Source organism: Triticum urartu, chromosome 2A (assembly GCF_056163025.1).
Source record: "Triticum urartu cultivar PI428250 chromosome 2A, HENAU_Tu73, whole genome shotgun sequence".
NCBI lineage: Eukaryota > Viridiplantae > Streptophyta > Magnoliopsida > Poales > Poaceae > Triticum > Triticum urartu.
Genome location: NC_141874.1, coordinates 760,490,227 through 760,504,899, shown reverse-complemented (window position 1 = coordinate 760,504,899; position 14,673 = coordinate 760,490,227). Strand labels below are relative to the sequence as shown.

Below are 14,673 nucleotides of genomic sequence, written 5' to 3'. Positions count from 1 at the left end.
CATGGCGAGGCAGCCAACCACATGGTAGAATAGAAACCAAAACTGTTGGAACTAAGCACTGTCAGTATCCCACCACTCAAAATGCTTGTTCCAAACTAACCACTGCAGAACAACTGAATCAGAAAAAATTTTATAGGCAGCAACACCACAACTATACTACTTATTTTTTACAGGAAACATGTGGTAGTAAGAAGCGCATGATGATGCCATGGTACATGTGGTTGCAGGAGTGAAGGAGGCCGGAGTGTCATTTCCGAGCACAATGTTCTTGTAGAACGCCAAATGGCATGGGGGAAATCCTCTTCCAATGGTCCTTGGACTCGACTTGATCAATGGCTTCGCTTTGAGCATGCAGATTGCACCGTAAGCTCTGATGGAAGATCGTATGAAGTTGACACAAGACACCATCTAGGGAAACTTGGAATTCAGCTTCTGCAGAAAATAGGGTTACACATTACTCTCCACTCCAAAAAGGAGTTTATCACAAACGATAACATAAACAAAAGCATGTAGTGGTGGTCATTATTGTCATAAACAGAAGCATAGAAAAGACGGGGTCGTGAGTGTAGATCAAGTTGATTACAACGCCTCCTTCAAGCAATATTGCTGGTAGAGCTAGCATCATGGTGGCAAAGGGTGACATATAGTACACTGTTAAATAATGCTGCAGAATAAGATAACACACAATGAATCATCGTACCAAGGCAAGGACTTACAAGATTGAAGGGGACAGCGGAACACGTTGAATCACTAGAGCCACAAATGTGCGGCAGAGGACCTAATCCAATGGATGTGCTATTATTGGAAGGGTACCAACTACCAAGTAGTATAAATATAGTAAATGTTATCTCTGGTGCTATTGTTCAATTTGGGAGTTGCATCTGTTGATGAGTTGTTATACAACAGTGGCTCTTATGAGCTAATTGTTATACACTTCTTACTTGGTGTAGCTTGTTATATGGTTCGTGAGTAGGAACTTAGTTTCTATCTAGGCATGCATCCCCGGATTGCTGTTGCATATTCAGCTCCTGTTGCTGTCGCTGCTACTGCTGTTTTCTTGATTTACCGTGTTGGTCAAGGAAGCTTCTCTGATGCTTTCAACTAAATGGGAGTGCCTAATCAACAGTCAGCTATTTTTCCTTTGAGCAACAGTCGATTTTTTGTCCAGTTACTGGCATGTGCACATGTGTGTAAAAAATGCCTCCGTCCAGATTCTTGTCATCTTTTCCATTGGTTCTCTCACAGTGGAAAAACTCCCATGTTCCCCAGATCCCAAAAATGGCTCGACAAACTGATGGCCCGGGGCTAATGGTTTTGATCATTAAGACCCAATGAAAACCTTCCAGTGCTAGTTTGAACAGGCCAACACAATCAAAAAATGACTGGACAGCCCGATAGGGAGAGAGAGAAGCGATGATAGAAACGGAAGATTATTATCAATCAAAGAGGTAAATCAAAGAGGTAGCTCCCAGCCAAAACACAGAAAGCGAATGAGGAAAATTATGTAGGGAACGGGTTTCAAAAGATAGCGTCTTAGACAAAGGAGCCTAGGAAAAAATAAGGAAGAGATTATGTTACTGATTGAAGACCACACACATATTGGATTCCATGGCACGCTTCAGAGAATTTACACAGCACAAAATAAAAATGGGACCATGACTCAGGACTGCTTAAAGGTTAACATGACATTTTGAACACCCAGGAAAATGAGGGCATGGACATTCTTAGGTTGAGAACGACTAGTAACTTTGGTTGCTTCTTAGGCGGAGTATGACTAGACAAGTTCTGCTAGTCAGTCGAAGTCCAACTCCTTCTCCCTTTGCTGACTAAAGTTTGACACGCTGCAGAAGGATAAGTTCTTTTTTCCACCATAATAACAAATACTACTGGTACCTTATGCATGTTCACAATCATCTTACTAGGGGCACATGCTTTTAGCTCTGGCTTAAGTTGCTTATATAATGTAAGGTAGGTTTCTGCTGCAGGCTAGAATAAATTGCCCCTCTGTAACTCTTCCAATACATCAATTGAAACGTCATGACAATCCAACAAGCCCGACATCGCAATCATAATACCATATCATGCAAACCATCCTAAGGTACACTAAAACATGCTGTTGCCAACTTGCCACTGCAACCAAACCGCCATTGTGATCAAGCACCATTTGTTTTAAGGCGCAATTTGTTTTAAGGGAACAAAGCCTAGAGGATATATATGAAATTCAATTATTTGAGGAAGCACCGTTCAAGTTCAGCCACGGCAATAATACCCATCCATCCAAAATTATGGCACCAGTTGCCAGGTCGTAAGCATTGTATGTCATGTAGCAAGGACAGATACCTTTACTTTCTCTAGCTGGACAACTGCTCCATGCCCTTCAGGGCACACATAGAAGCGGACGCCTTTCACCCTGCAGCATCCGAGAAATCAAAGAAAACTGTTTCAAGGAGCTATTGCTTCAAAGATCAACTATTCATCACTTTCATAGTTTGAGAATGAACATACATGCCATCGTGCTTTCCGAGTGGCTCATCGTATTGCACTCCAACCCAAAATCCATGTCCAAGGGATTCAGCTTGGCCAACAAATTTTACAGTGCCCCTCTTGTCACCTGGCTCAACTTCACATCCATCTCCTACCTATTGCAATTTTTAAAACATAATAAAACAGATATAACTTTCATTTCATGCTACAGAAGAAGAAAGCTTTCACCTGTATTTTAGATTGTTCATTTCAACAGCAAAGAGCCAATATTTACTACATACCTCTGAAAGCAGAGTACCCTAACAATAAGTATTATCTTGGTAGAATTTCCTACTGATTGTCAACTTAGTGAACTATACACATCTTGATAGTCATATTTTACGAGAAGAATTGCTACTGTTTTATCAAAATTCTAGTCAAACCGGTGAGCTATTAGAAGGAAATATACACTGCAATACTCCGAATAGCTGCTCCAGCCAATGGTAGCAGTTTGTCAAGCTCATTTAGTCACGGGTTCATACATATTACTCAGGGTTATTTTTACAGGAGGAAATTACTGTAACCAATATGCTGGCAAACTGTACAAATTTGAAGATGCTACTACCAGCTACAGTATAGTTAGCAATGTTCCATTCATAATGCACATGTGTAAAGCAAACTAATTGACCTTGATGTTGGCACAATTCCTCCATTTGATTATCTGACTGGTAAAAGAGACAAGAAATTGAGTAATCAGGCTGATGAAGGGAAAAAAGTAGTCCAAAACGTGAGCAACTTGATTATCATCCAATATAGGTTTTTTTACACCATCTTTTCTTTGAATTTCCAGAAGTTTGCTGTATAATTGCACAAAGTTTAGATGCTAAGATCAAGTCTACCGCAAATGATTAACAAAAATTCTCAAAGCATATCGCCATATCCATAAATTTGTTGAATGTGAACAACAAAATATATCAAGTAAATGCAATAGAAAAATGTACGTCACGACATAACTAACGATGTTTTTAATGTGGATATTTTTTCTAGTTTACGAAGTTTGATTTTTGGATAAAAAAGGAAAGCACCTGCATTTTTTTCAGAACAAAAAAAAAATCATCTTTTTTTTCTTTTCGAGGCAAAAAAAGGGGCACGGATGTCAATGGACGTGCCGGCAAGCGGAGAACTGGGCCATACTTACTTGTGGAGAAGAAGAATAGGTTCTTCTTGGGCCAGTCCCTCCGAGGAGAGACCGGGCCGGACTGAGCTTGCTTGGGTGGGACAGCACCATATATATACAACCATCCCAGCCCGGCCACATCGTTGTTGAAACCCTAAGCTGCTAGGTTATTCGCCACAAAGAAAAAAGGAAACCCCAGGCGGCGGCGGCGGCGGAGACAGAGATCGACGGTGCGGGCAAGAGGCGCCGATGGGCGGCAGCGGAGATCAACGGTGGATGCAAGAGACGCCAACGGGCAGCGGGTCGAATCCAGACTCGGGAGAATCTCTTCGTCGGTACCGTGGTTTCCTGAGGTGGGAGACCGATTTGCTGCGGAGTCAGGTCAGGTCCCGGGGCCTCGATACGATTGCTGGAAAGAAGGCTTATCTTGAGCGGCATTCTGATGGAAGACAACTAGGTTTTGCTTCACCTCAACCTAATGTCAGGAGTATGCCTCTAGTGTCTTGGCCTTACCTTGTTCCTCATCATGAGGAGGCCGTGGAGCTACTCTTGCACGAGGCACACAGACTGACCTACCGCATCCAATCTCTGACGGAACTCGGTGTGCCAATCCCATTGGAGAAGCTCGAATTACTGTATCGCTTGTCCAAAATGTGTGCGAGCCTCTCCAGAAGCATAAGGACGCATGCATCGCCAACTTCAACCGAGTATTCTCAGGATGCTGCAATTTCTCCTTACAAGGAGCGACGTAAGAGCTGGGTGTCGACTTGGGGGAGTCCAGTATTAAGATGTGGCGGCTTCCATGACATAAGTAAGTTAGAGAGTTCGTCCATGTTCTGGTTATCTCATCTAACTAATTTTTCTAGTCAGCTTTCCTTCCTTTTTCTTCCTTAAAATGCTTCATACGCATGCAGAATTGACTAGTGGCTGCAGAGAAAGGAAAATGTATTGAGTAAGCTCAGCAACTAGTGCAATGAGTGAACCATATAAGACAAAGACACATGCTTCAGACATTGCTGCTAGGCATCTATCCAGCACAACAGAACAAGAAAAATACTTCAGACTTGGATGATTTCAGCCATTAGAAAATACAAGCACAAGTTCTTCAATTAGTTAGCAATAGGAATATCAGCTTTCCGTTAGTTAGCAATAGGAATAGCAATTTTCAGTTAGTAGAAATACAAACAGCAGCAATAAATGTTGTACATGCTACATTAGAAAAGTTGTTGTTGTATACGCACTGAATAAAACAACATTGCAGAGAACCATATAAACTTCCATTCCACAAACATACAAGAGATAATGTACAGATTTATGCAAATAAAAGAACCAAGAAATTGCAGAGAAGCAGCAAACAATGTTGCCATCCTTCCACAGAGCACAGAACACATTTCTTTAGATTTTTTTAAGAGACAACGAGCCACTTGTCATCACCGATTAAAATAGCCCGCAAAATTGCCGCGATACCTGCCCGGGAGCCTTGCCGCTACGCTATGTTTGCTGCCGCTAAATCCTCGACATATCCCTCTAAATGCTCAGAAATCAGCAAAATCCTCCAAAAATTATCTCTCCCACCAAAAAATCTCCGCTATTTGCCGCGATTGCCCGCTATGGCCGCCGCTATAGCTACTGGGAGAGGCCGCCGCGAAATCGTTTCTCCCGCGATTTTAATCTATGCTTGTCATTGAAATTCAGTACCACTTGTCATTCCAAAATTCCAGTTTTTATAGGAAACTTTTAACTCTGGGGAAATTCATTGTAGTAGTTCCCGGGCAATTAGTGCTCATGTCAGAAATTAGAGAAATCCACACCAAATTCCTAGAATTTAAAATGCAACATGTGGGTCAGAGTTACGGACAGATCAATTGATTCTCTAATCCGTTTACCATAGAGAAAAGGGTATTGCTCCCCTGATGTATTTCTAGCAAGAAAATTAATTCAGTAAACAGAAATGAAAACATATTAGGAAGTAGAGGGGCTCGGTGTCAAGCAATGGTTTCATTTAACTATTTGGTCCAACAAGTACTATGCCAATGTGTCTGTCAATCTCCCATTCTACCTTCTAATAACCATGGAAAATATAATCAATTGTAGTGTGGTGAGCAGCAAGAGGAACATTCAAACAATCAATGAGACCATTAATTCCTGGTTCATTCCCCGGGTGCTATGCTGCTAACCATTTGACTTTCCAGTGGACATGGCACCTGGTAAGTCTTGAGCGCAAGCTGTATGATGGTGATGATTACAATAATAAGGCTTGCTAGGTGATGATAATAGTACTCTATTCTGATCCGGTCCTGTCCTCAAGCTAGTGTGGTTCACACTTTTGAGTGTTGAGAGTTGAGTGTGTCACTGCATTGGGTGGTGGGCATTGTAGGTCTATACGCTGTACGTGTACAGCACGGCTGTTGTATTTGTTATTTGTGTACAAAAATGAAGTGTCAATGATGGTTAAGCAATCATATTCGATTCAGATCCGGTGGTTTTTCTTCTTCTTCTCTCTCTCTCTCTCTCCGTGTGTGTATCTCATGGTAAACCATTTCACAAGGCATTAGTAATGATAATGATGATTGTTGTTTGCAGGATCCTTTTTTGCACTTGACTGGCCCTTCTTGTGCTATTCTGTCTGAGTATCCGGTTGATTTTGAAGTTGAACTAAGGATAAAAGATGGAAGCGAGTCTCAAGATAAAGCATTGATCAGTTCTACTAACCACCACCATTTTTGTGCTGATACTGCTCTTTTCCTTGGCTGCCTGTGTTCAGCAAAGTTAAACCTCCAGACTGTTGCTAGTGCTGTCCAGGCCACGATATTATCAGTTCGTGTCACTGGAGGGCTGTCTACTTTTGAATTTGGAGGGCAAATTGCGTGTTCATTGTCTACTGCAGGTCGCCAAGTTGTGTTGTTTGATTCTAGTGAAGAATTTTGTGAAGATCTGGAAGGTTACGTTCCATTGGCAAGGAATGTTGTTATGGTGGAATCAAAAGGTTCACTGAGGATCATCATAAAAAGTTACACAGAATCTCATCTTGTTGCTCACCAGGCTGAGTTTGAATTCGGTCCCAAGCATTGTCAGATAAGCAGTCAGGAACGTGTTATTGGTGATTCTAAGCTGCAGGTTGTCATTGCTTGGTCCCTACTTGTGAGCGACAAGCTTGGGAACATGGCAGCGGGGTATGCCTTCACTTATCCCTCTCTCTGTGGTTAGTTCGACAACTTGGTGGGGTGATCAAACTTAGAACTTTGTTGTCTTGTGTAATCTAACTTGAAGTTGACCTATGTTGTGTTGTGTGATTAAACGTGTCATCAAACTAAGTAGACCTATGTTTTCTTTTGTTCCATTCGTACACCCTGCTGGGAAGGTACCTTCATTATGTAATATATACTGTGGTTGAGTCGAACTGGCTGGGAAGGTGCCTTTTATTATGTAATACTCCCTCTGTCTGGTTGTCCATTTCTCCGACAAGTATTTTCAAGTGGGGGGAGTATATAATTGTGGTTGAATCAAATTGACGAATGTAGTTTGTTTTGGACAAAGCCGTGACCTTTGCCAAGCTAACAAATGTGGGTCGTTGTTGAAACCCTAAGCTGGTAGGTTATTTGCCACAAAGAAAAAGGAAACCCCAGGCGGCGGCGGCGGCGGAGACAGAGATCGACGGTGCGGGCAAGAGGCGGCGATGAGCAGCGGGTCGATCTCGTCGGACATGGAGATGCTGATGGAGGAGATCATCTCCCTCTGGAGAGAGCGGAAAGACCTTATGGATTCTCTTACTCCCAAGATTTCTTGCTGGAGGGATCAGATCTCTGGAGCAGCAATCTCGTCCTTCCATAAGATGGACTCGAGCACCATCAAACCAGCCTCCAGGTTCCAGTCCGACTCACAGCAGCAGCAGCAGGAGGTATACTTGACAGACGACTTCGATGTTCTGGAGGACGTCGAGGATTTGGACCAGCGGATGCTATGTTTGGCACATTCTCTTTCGACCTCCCATGCCCCCATCTCCTTGTACAAGGCGGACGAGCTGGTTAGCACAGCATCCAAATTAGAGAGGATCTCGCTGGATTTCTACAATTCTACCAAGGCGGCAATGGAGGAGGCAGCCGAGGAGGAGAGGAAGACGAAGCAGACTCAGGAGAAGAAGATGAGGAATGATGATGAGCTGAGCAAGCCTTTTCTGTCCAACGAATTCTTGGAACTCTCCTCCAATGTCCTGGATAGACCCTACTGCTACAAAAATGAGTTGGCCATGTTGTTTACGGTGGAGGAAGAGGAGGAGTATGAGAGGGTGAGGGAGGCCGAGAGGGAGATGGAGAGGCAGAGGATGATGAGCAAGAAGCAGAGGAGGCGGAGGGAGAAGAACAAGCAGCAGATTGTGGTGAAGGAGGAGCGCGTTGCTGATGAGCAGCAAACAAAATCTCAAACGGAGCAACTCAAAGAGTGGATGGATGATGAGCTGGAATTTTTCGCAGGCCACCGTAGCATCTGGGAACGCTCTAGTGGCAGCAAGGCCGGGCGGTTCGGTGGCTTCGAAGATAAAAGTAAGTAAAATATCCACGCTCAACTTTATTCGTTTAGTCTATTATTATTATCTTGGTGAGCTCTTACTACTATGATTTTTTATACTACCACTGAGACAAAAAAAATTACTTACTATTTCGCTGGCACTCGCTGTCCTATTATTCACCAGTGCCTGTGTGTGTCATAAGGTGCGGATGGACAAACGGGATGCAAATGAGTCTGAAGATCTGACCGTACTATAATGAATATATGGCTTGACCTACTAAATTCCAGTAAGCGGCAAGTTAACTATGGGACTTGCTACAACATAAAACTGAATCTGCAATAAGTCGTTTATTTATAGTATTGGTCTGATTAAAAAGTGTGAAGTAAGACCCATTGAGTATGGACAATTGGGCACAGTTAAATTAGGAAATAATCTGCAACTCAAGGATACTCACATTGTCATATTTATAGTATAGGAAAGTGTTAACATTGAATTAGCCAGCTAAAGTTGCTTAGCAGCAGCTTTAATGTGGTATAAGGACTGAGGAATATCTGGGTAAATGCAAGTATTCACACTTGCACGGTTCAACAAAACAGGGGGGAAGTGGTATCTGCTTGAGATCTCTTTGTACTACTAACTCTTGAAGCATTTCAAAATGAAAGTGAACTGATGGTCTTTGTTTAATTTGTGTTGCAGCGACATTAAGTCCTCTCCAGTTTACGCACTGCACACCCGGTATCCTTCTGCCCCGTGCCGTTGTCACTGAAAGAACGTTGCAAATCTACTCATTCAAACTTGTTGGACTAACGGAGCAGCTGAAGTGGCCACTCTCTGTTTATGGCGTGGTTGCTGGCCGAGACACCGTGGACCGCAACCGCAACCTTCTCTTCTCTCGGTCGAGGATCAGGGGTCAATTACTCTCTGGACATGTATGTACTGTTGTATATTCACTTTCTCTTCATTGTCCTCTTCTTCTTTTAAGTAATACATACTTCTTTGTCCTCTGTTTCTTTTAAGTAATATATACTTCTTTGTCCACTGGTTCTTTTAAGTACTATTTTTCTTCCTCTTCAGCCAAACACTATAATGATGATTTAATCTAATGACTGCAGGACTCTTATCTGCGCTTGACAGGCCCGTCTCGAGCAATTCTAGTTGGGGATTATGTTGACTCTGAAGTTGAACTGAAAGTACGTGATGGAGATGATGAGCAGAATGATACACAGTTGATGTGTGTTAGCAAGTGGTATAAAGAAGCAGACGGCGACGGTGAGCAACCTTTACTCTTTGATAGCCCATTCTGTACTGCAGAGTTGAGGTTTGAGAGCGTTCCTATGACCGTCCAGCTCACTGTATTGTCCGTTCGTGTTGTTGGAGGGGAGTTCCCTTTTAGCTCTGGGGGTCAGGTTGCTTGTATTGTTTCTGGCCATGAGAGGGTTGTGCTGTTTGATTCTACTGAAAAAATTACTAGAGAAGACGAAGTAGTTTTGGATGGTCATGTTCCTTTGTCAAGAAACGCCGTTTCAGTAGAGTTTGAAAAAGGAGTGACTGTTGAGGTAACAGCCTATGCTGATTCTGGTTCTATCTCTGATAACGTCCACATCCCTTCCAAGTGGTGCAATATTAGTCAGGACAGATGTTTCATCTGTGGTTCTGAGGTGGAGATTAATGTTTCATGGTCCCGGGTTGTGAGAGACAAGATGGAGATGTTGTTGGAGGGACACGCTACCCAGGTGTAGTGTGCTATCTGTAATCAGGAGTGGTAATTGTATGTCGGCAAGTAGCATGTATCAACTATATATATTATTTTGTATGTTGCCAAGTGGCATGTATTGACTCTATATTTTGTATGTCGGCAAGTGGTATGTATGAAGTCTATATTATATTATTTGACTCTTATGTGTTAATGAGCAGTCGTGTTGTGTGAAACATTCAGGAAATAGCCTTGAAAGCCAAGTTTGCTTGTACTGGCATTATGTTTACTTGTGTTGTGTGCCATTGCAAATATTCTGCTCAGCTGCTTAATACAAGTATGTAAGATTGGGATGTCCTGCATTTAATCTTCAACCTGGTACCATTGATGCATTGCTTGTGAAGGGTGTCCTCCAGGGATGGTAGATCGTGTGCTTTGTTTACCCAGGGAAGAAATACAAGTTAGTTAGGATGGTCTCGAGCTTGCAAGTCACAGCCCAAACAAAATAATTGAGTCAATTAACAAGTTGGGATGCAATCTACGTAACAGATTCTACAACTGAAGTTGTATATAATTTCCTTTTCACATAAGAGGTTGGTGACAGGAGTAAACTGCCCTTGTATATTTATTACTCCCTCTGTCACATAAGTGATTTGCCTAGATACGGATGTATCTAATGGAAACATCACTCAATGTTCGTGCTGCTTGTCGGGTCGTGACCTGTCCGCACCACCCACCTAATGACGGACCATCGCGCCAGCACAGGTGGTGAAGGCAGCATCCTCTACCAAATCCACACAACCAAAGTGCACAAACAACAGTGGGGCAAAAATAAAAAATAAAAATCTCTCAACCAGGACAAATCCGAGGCATGCTCTGTTCACTGATGAAGTTCTCTCGCTGTCTCCTTCTGTTATCCAGCTCATCCTCTGACTTCTTTTTAGCTATTTTTCCAAGCAGTGTACATACAATGAGTGTCACTTGTTAATTTCTACCAAGTCTGCACAGACTTTTGGAGTAAGTGAGGTCCAAAATACACGGATCCTCTCAGTTATAGGTTGTTGTACATTTCAAGACCCGCATAGTCATTCTAGGTTTACTTTACATTCCTGCTTATATAGCTAACTATGGGAAGTGGCCAAGGTTTCATTCCTTGGCTCCTCGGGGGCTGTTGGGAGAAAGTACAGCCGATAAGCATGATTGCGCACCAAATTGCATTCATTGAGGATCGGTTTTTAGAAAGAAATAGAGGAGAAATGTAGAGCGGAGAAAACATAGTCCAGAATGGTCGGTCTTACTTTATGGTTGCCAGCAACATTCAACTTCACTGCGGTGGTTGATTGGATCACGTGGAAGATGGACAAGTTGAGGCCAAAGGCAAGCACCCCTGAGTCTAGGATGATAATCAGCACAGACAAGATCAAGTCATGTGTGCATAGTCAGTATCATGGCGGCAAAGGGTGCCATGTTAATGTTGCAGATAAGAAAAACACATAATAAATTATCTTACCGAGTCAAGAGATTAGAAGATTGAATTTGGCAGTAACATTACAACAATAACTAAATCTTTTGACCCTCGAACTCGAAAGGAAACTAATAATTTTAGAAAGAAAGACGATCCTATAAAATGCTTTAACATTGTACGTATATGCCAGACCACACCAGCCGCTAAAGCACCAGTGCATGTACCTGTCAAATGTGCACCCATGAAGAAGGACTCTGCCAATATGGAAGTCGTGCACATGGCGAGGCAGCCAACCACATGGTAGAATAGAAACCAAAACTGTTGGAACTAAGCACTGTCAGTATCCCACCACTCAAAATGCTTGTTCCAAACTAACCACTGCAGAACAACTGAATCAGAAAAAATGTTATAGGCAGCAACACCACAACTCTACTACTTATTTTTTACAGGAAACATGTGGTAGTAAGAAGCGCATGATGATGCCATGGTACATGTGGTTGCAGGAGTGAAGGAGGCCGGAGTGTCATTTCCGAGCACAATGTTCTTGTAGAACGCCAAATGGCATGGGGGAAATCCTCTTCCAATGGTCCTTGGACTCGACTTGATCAATGGCTTCGCTTTGAGCATGCAGATTGCACCGTAAGCTCTGATGGAAGATCGTATGAAGTTGACACAAGACACCATCTGGGGAAACTTGGAATTCAGCTTCTGCAGAAAATAGGGTTACACATTACTCTCCACTCCAAAAAGGAGTTTATCACAAACGATAACATAAACAGAAGCATGTAGTGGTGGTCATTATTGTCATAAACAGAAGCATAGAAAAGACGGGGTCGTGAGTGTAGATCAAGTTGATTACAACGCCTCCTTCAAGCAATATTGCTGGTAGAGCTAGCATCATGGTGGCAAAGGGTGACATATAGTACACTGTTAAATAATGCTACAGAATAAGATAACACATAATGAATCATCTTACCAAGGCAAGGACTTACAAGATTGAAGGGGACAGCGGAACACGTTGAATCACTAGAGCCACAAATGTGCGGCACAGGACCTAATCCAATGGATGTGGTATTCTTGGAAGGGTACCAACTACCAAGTAGTATAAATATAGTAAATGTTATCTCTGGTGCTATTGTTCAATTTGGGAGTTGCATCTTTTGATGAGTGGTTATACAACGGTGGCTCTTATGAGCTAATTGTTATACACTTCTTACTTGGTGTAGCTTGTTATATGGTTCGTGAGTAGGAACTTAGTTTCTATCTAGGCATGCATCCCCGGATTGCTGTTGCATATTCAGCTCCTGTTGCTGTGGCTGCTACTGCTGTTTTCTTGATTTACCGTGTTGGTCAAGGAAGCTTCTCTGATGCTTTCAACTAAATGGGAGTGCCTAATCAACGGTCAGCTATTTTTCCTTTGAGCAACAGTCGATTTTTTGTCCAGTTACTGGCATGTGCACATGTGTGTAAAAAATGCCTCCGTCCAGATTCTTGTCATCTTTTCCATTGGTTCTCTCACAGTGGAAAAACTCCCATGTTCCCCAGATCCCAAAAATGGCTCGACAAACTGATGGCCCGGGGCTAATGGTTTTGATCATTAAGACCCAATGAAAACCTTCCAGTGCTAGTTTGAACAGGCCAACACAATCAAAAAATGACTGGACAGCCCGATAGGGAGAGAGAGAAGCGATGATAGAAACGGAAGATTATTATCAATCAAAGAGGTAAATCAAAGAGGTAGCTCCCAGCCAAAACACAGAAAGAGAATGAGGAAAATTATGTAGGGAACGGGTTTCAAAAGATAGCGTCTTAGACAAAGGAGCCTAGGAAAAAATAAGGAAGAGATTATGTTACTAATTGAAGACCACACACATATTGGATTCCATGGCACGCTTCAGAGAATTTACACAGCACAAAATAAAAATGGGACCATGACTCAGGACTGCTTAAAGGTTAACATGACATTTTGAACACCCAGGAAAATGAGGGCATGGACATTCTTAGGTTGAGAACGACTAGTAACTTTGGTTGCTTCTTAGGCGGAGTATGACTAGACAAGTTCTGCTAGTCAGTCGAAGTCCAACTCCTTCTCCCTTTGCTGACTAAAGTTTGACACGCTGCAGAAGGATAAGTTCTTTTTTCCACCATAATAACAAATACTACTGGTACCTTATGCATGTTCACAATCATCTTACTAGGGGCACATGCTTTTAGCTCTGGCTTAAGTTGCTTATATAATGTAAGGTAGGTTTCTGCTGCAGGCTAGAATAAATTGCCCCTCTATAACTCTTCCAATACATCAATTGAAACGTCATGACAATCCAACAAGCCCGACATCGCAATCATAATACCATATCATGCAAACCATCCTAAGGTGCACTGAAACATGCTGTTGCCAACTTGCCATTGCAACCAAACCGCCATTGTGATCAAGCACCATTTGTTTTAAGGCGCAATTTGTTTTAAGGGAACAAAGCCTAGAGGATATATATGAAATTCAATTATTTGAGGAAGCACCGTTCAAGTTCAGCCACGGCAATAATACCCATCCATCCAAAATTATGGCACCAGTTGCCAGGTCGTAAGCATTGTATGTCATGTAGCAAGGACAGATACCTTTACTTTCTCTAGCTGGACAACTGCTCCATGCCCTTCAGGGCACACATAGAAGCGGACGCCTTTCACCCTGCAGCATCCGAGAAATCAAAGAAAACTGTTTCAAGGAGCTATTGCTTCAAAGATCAACTATTCATCACTTTCATAGTTTGAGAATGAACATACATGCCATCGTGCTTTCCAAGTGGCTCATCGTATTGCACTCCAACCCAAAATCCATGTCCAAGGGATTCAGCTTGGCCAACAAATTTTACAGTGCCCCTCTTGTCACCTGGCTCAACTTCACATCCATCTCCTACCTATTGCAATTTTTAAAACATAATAAAACAGATATAACTTTCATTTCATGCTACAGAAGAAGAAAGCTTTCACCTGTATTTTAGATTGTTCATTTCAACAGCAAAGAGCCAATATTTACTACATACCTCTGAAAGCAGAGTACCCTAACAATAAGTATTATCTTGGTAGAATTTCCTACTGATTGTCAACTTAGTGAACTATACACATCTTGATAGTCATATTTTACGAGAAGAATTGCTACTGTTTTATCAAAATTCTAGTCAAACCGGTGAGCTATTAGAAGGAAATATACACTACAATACTCCGAATAGCTGCTCCAGCCAATGGTAGCAGTTTGTCAAGCTCATTTAGTCACGGGTTCATACATATTACTCAGGGTTATTTTTACAGGAGGAAATTACTGTAACCAATATGCTGGCAAACTGTACAAATTTGAAGATGCTACTACCAGCTAC

The 14,673-nt window shown here is 42.3% G+C and overlaps 2 protein-coding genes across 2 annotated transcripts; both read left to right on the top strand.

Annotated features, from left to right (window-relative positions):
• The first annotated feature begins 3,889 nt into the window (after positions 1-3,889).
• On the top strand, positions 3,890-6,847 carry LOC147987973 (uncharacterized). The gene is made up of 4 exons (XM_087542567.1): positions 3,890-4,479; positions 5,735-5,738; positions 5,833-5,847; positions 6,224-6,847. Exons 1-4 carry the CDS (start codon positions 3,890-3,892, stop codon positions 6,845-6,847), a joined length of 1,233 nt encoding a protein of 410 aa, XP_087398693.1.
• Positions 6,848-7,316: 469 nt separating this feature from the next.
• LOC147987972 (uncharacterized) lies at positions 7,317-9,883 on the top strand. The gene is made up of 3 exons (XM_087545535.1): positions 7,317-8,178; positions 8,841-9,073; positions 9,257-9,883. The coding sequence occupies exons 1-3, from the start codon at positions 7,317-7,319 to the stop codon at positions 9,881-9,883; spliced, it is 1,722 nt and encodes a 573-aa protein (XP_087401661.1).
• The last annotated feature ends 4,790 nt before the right edge of the window (positions 9,884-14,673 follow it).

Bases quoted from the DNA above. Each gene is read 5' to 3' on its own strand.
- LOC147987973 (XM_087542567.1), top strand. From the start codon at position 3,890: ATGGGCGGCAGCGGAGATCAACGGTGGATGCAAGAGACGCCAACGGGC.
- LOC147987972 (XM_087545535.1), top strand. From the start codon at position 7,317: ATGAGCAGCGGGTCGATCTCGTCGGACATGGAGATGCTGATGGAGGAG. The intron at 8,179-8,840 runs GTAAGTAAAATA...TTTGTGTTGCAG, and splicing joins CGGTGGCTTCGAAGATAAAA to CGACATTAAGTCCTCTCCAG. The intron at 9,074-9,256 runs GTATGTACTGTT...TAATGACTGCAG, and splicing joins GTCAATTACTCTCTGGACAT to GACTCTTATCTGCGCTTGAC.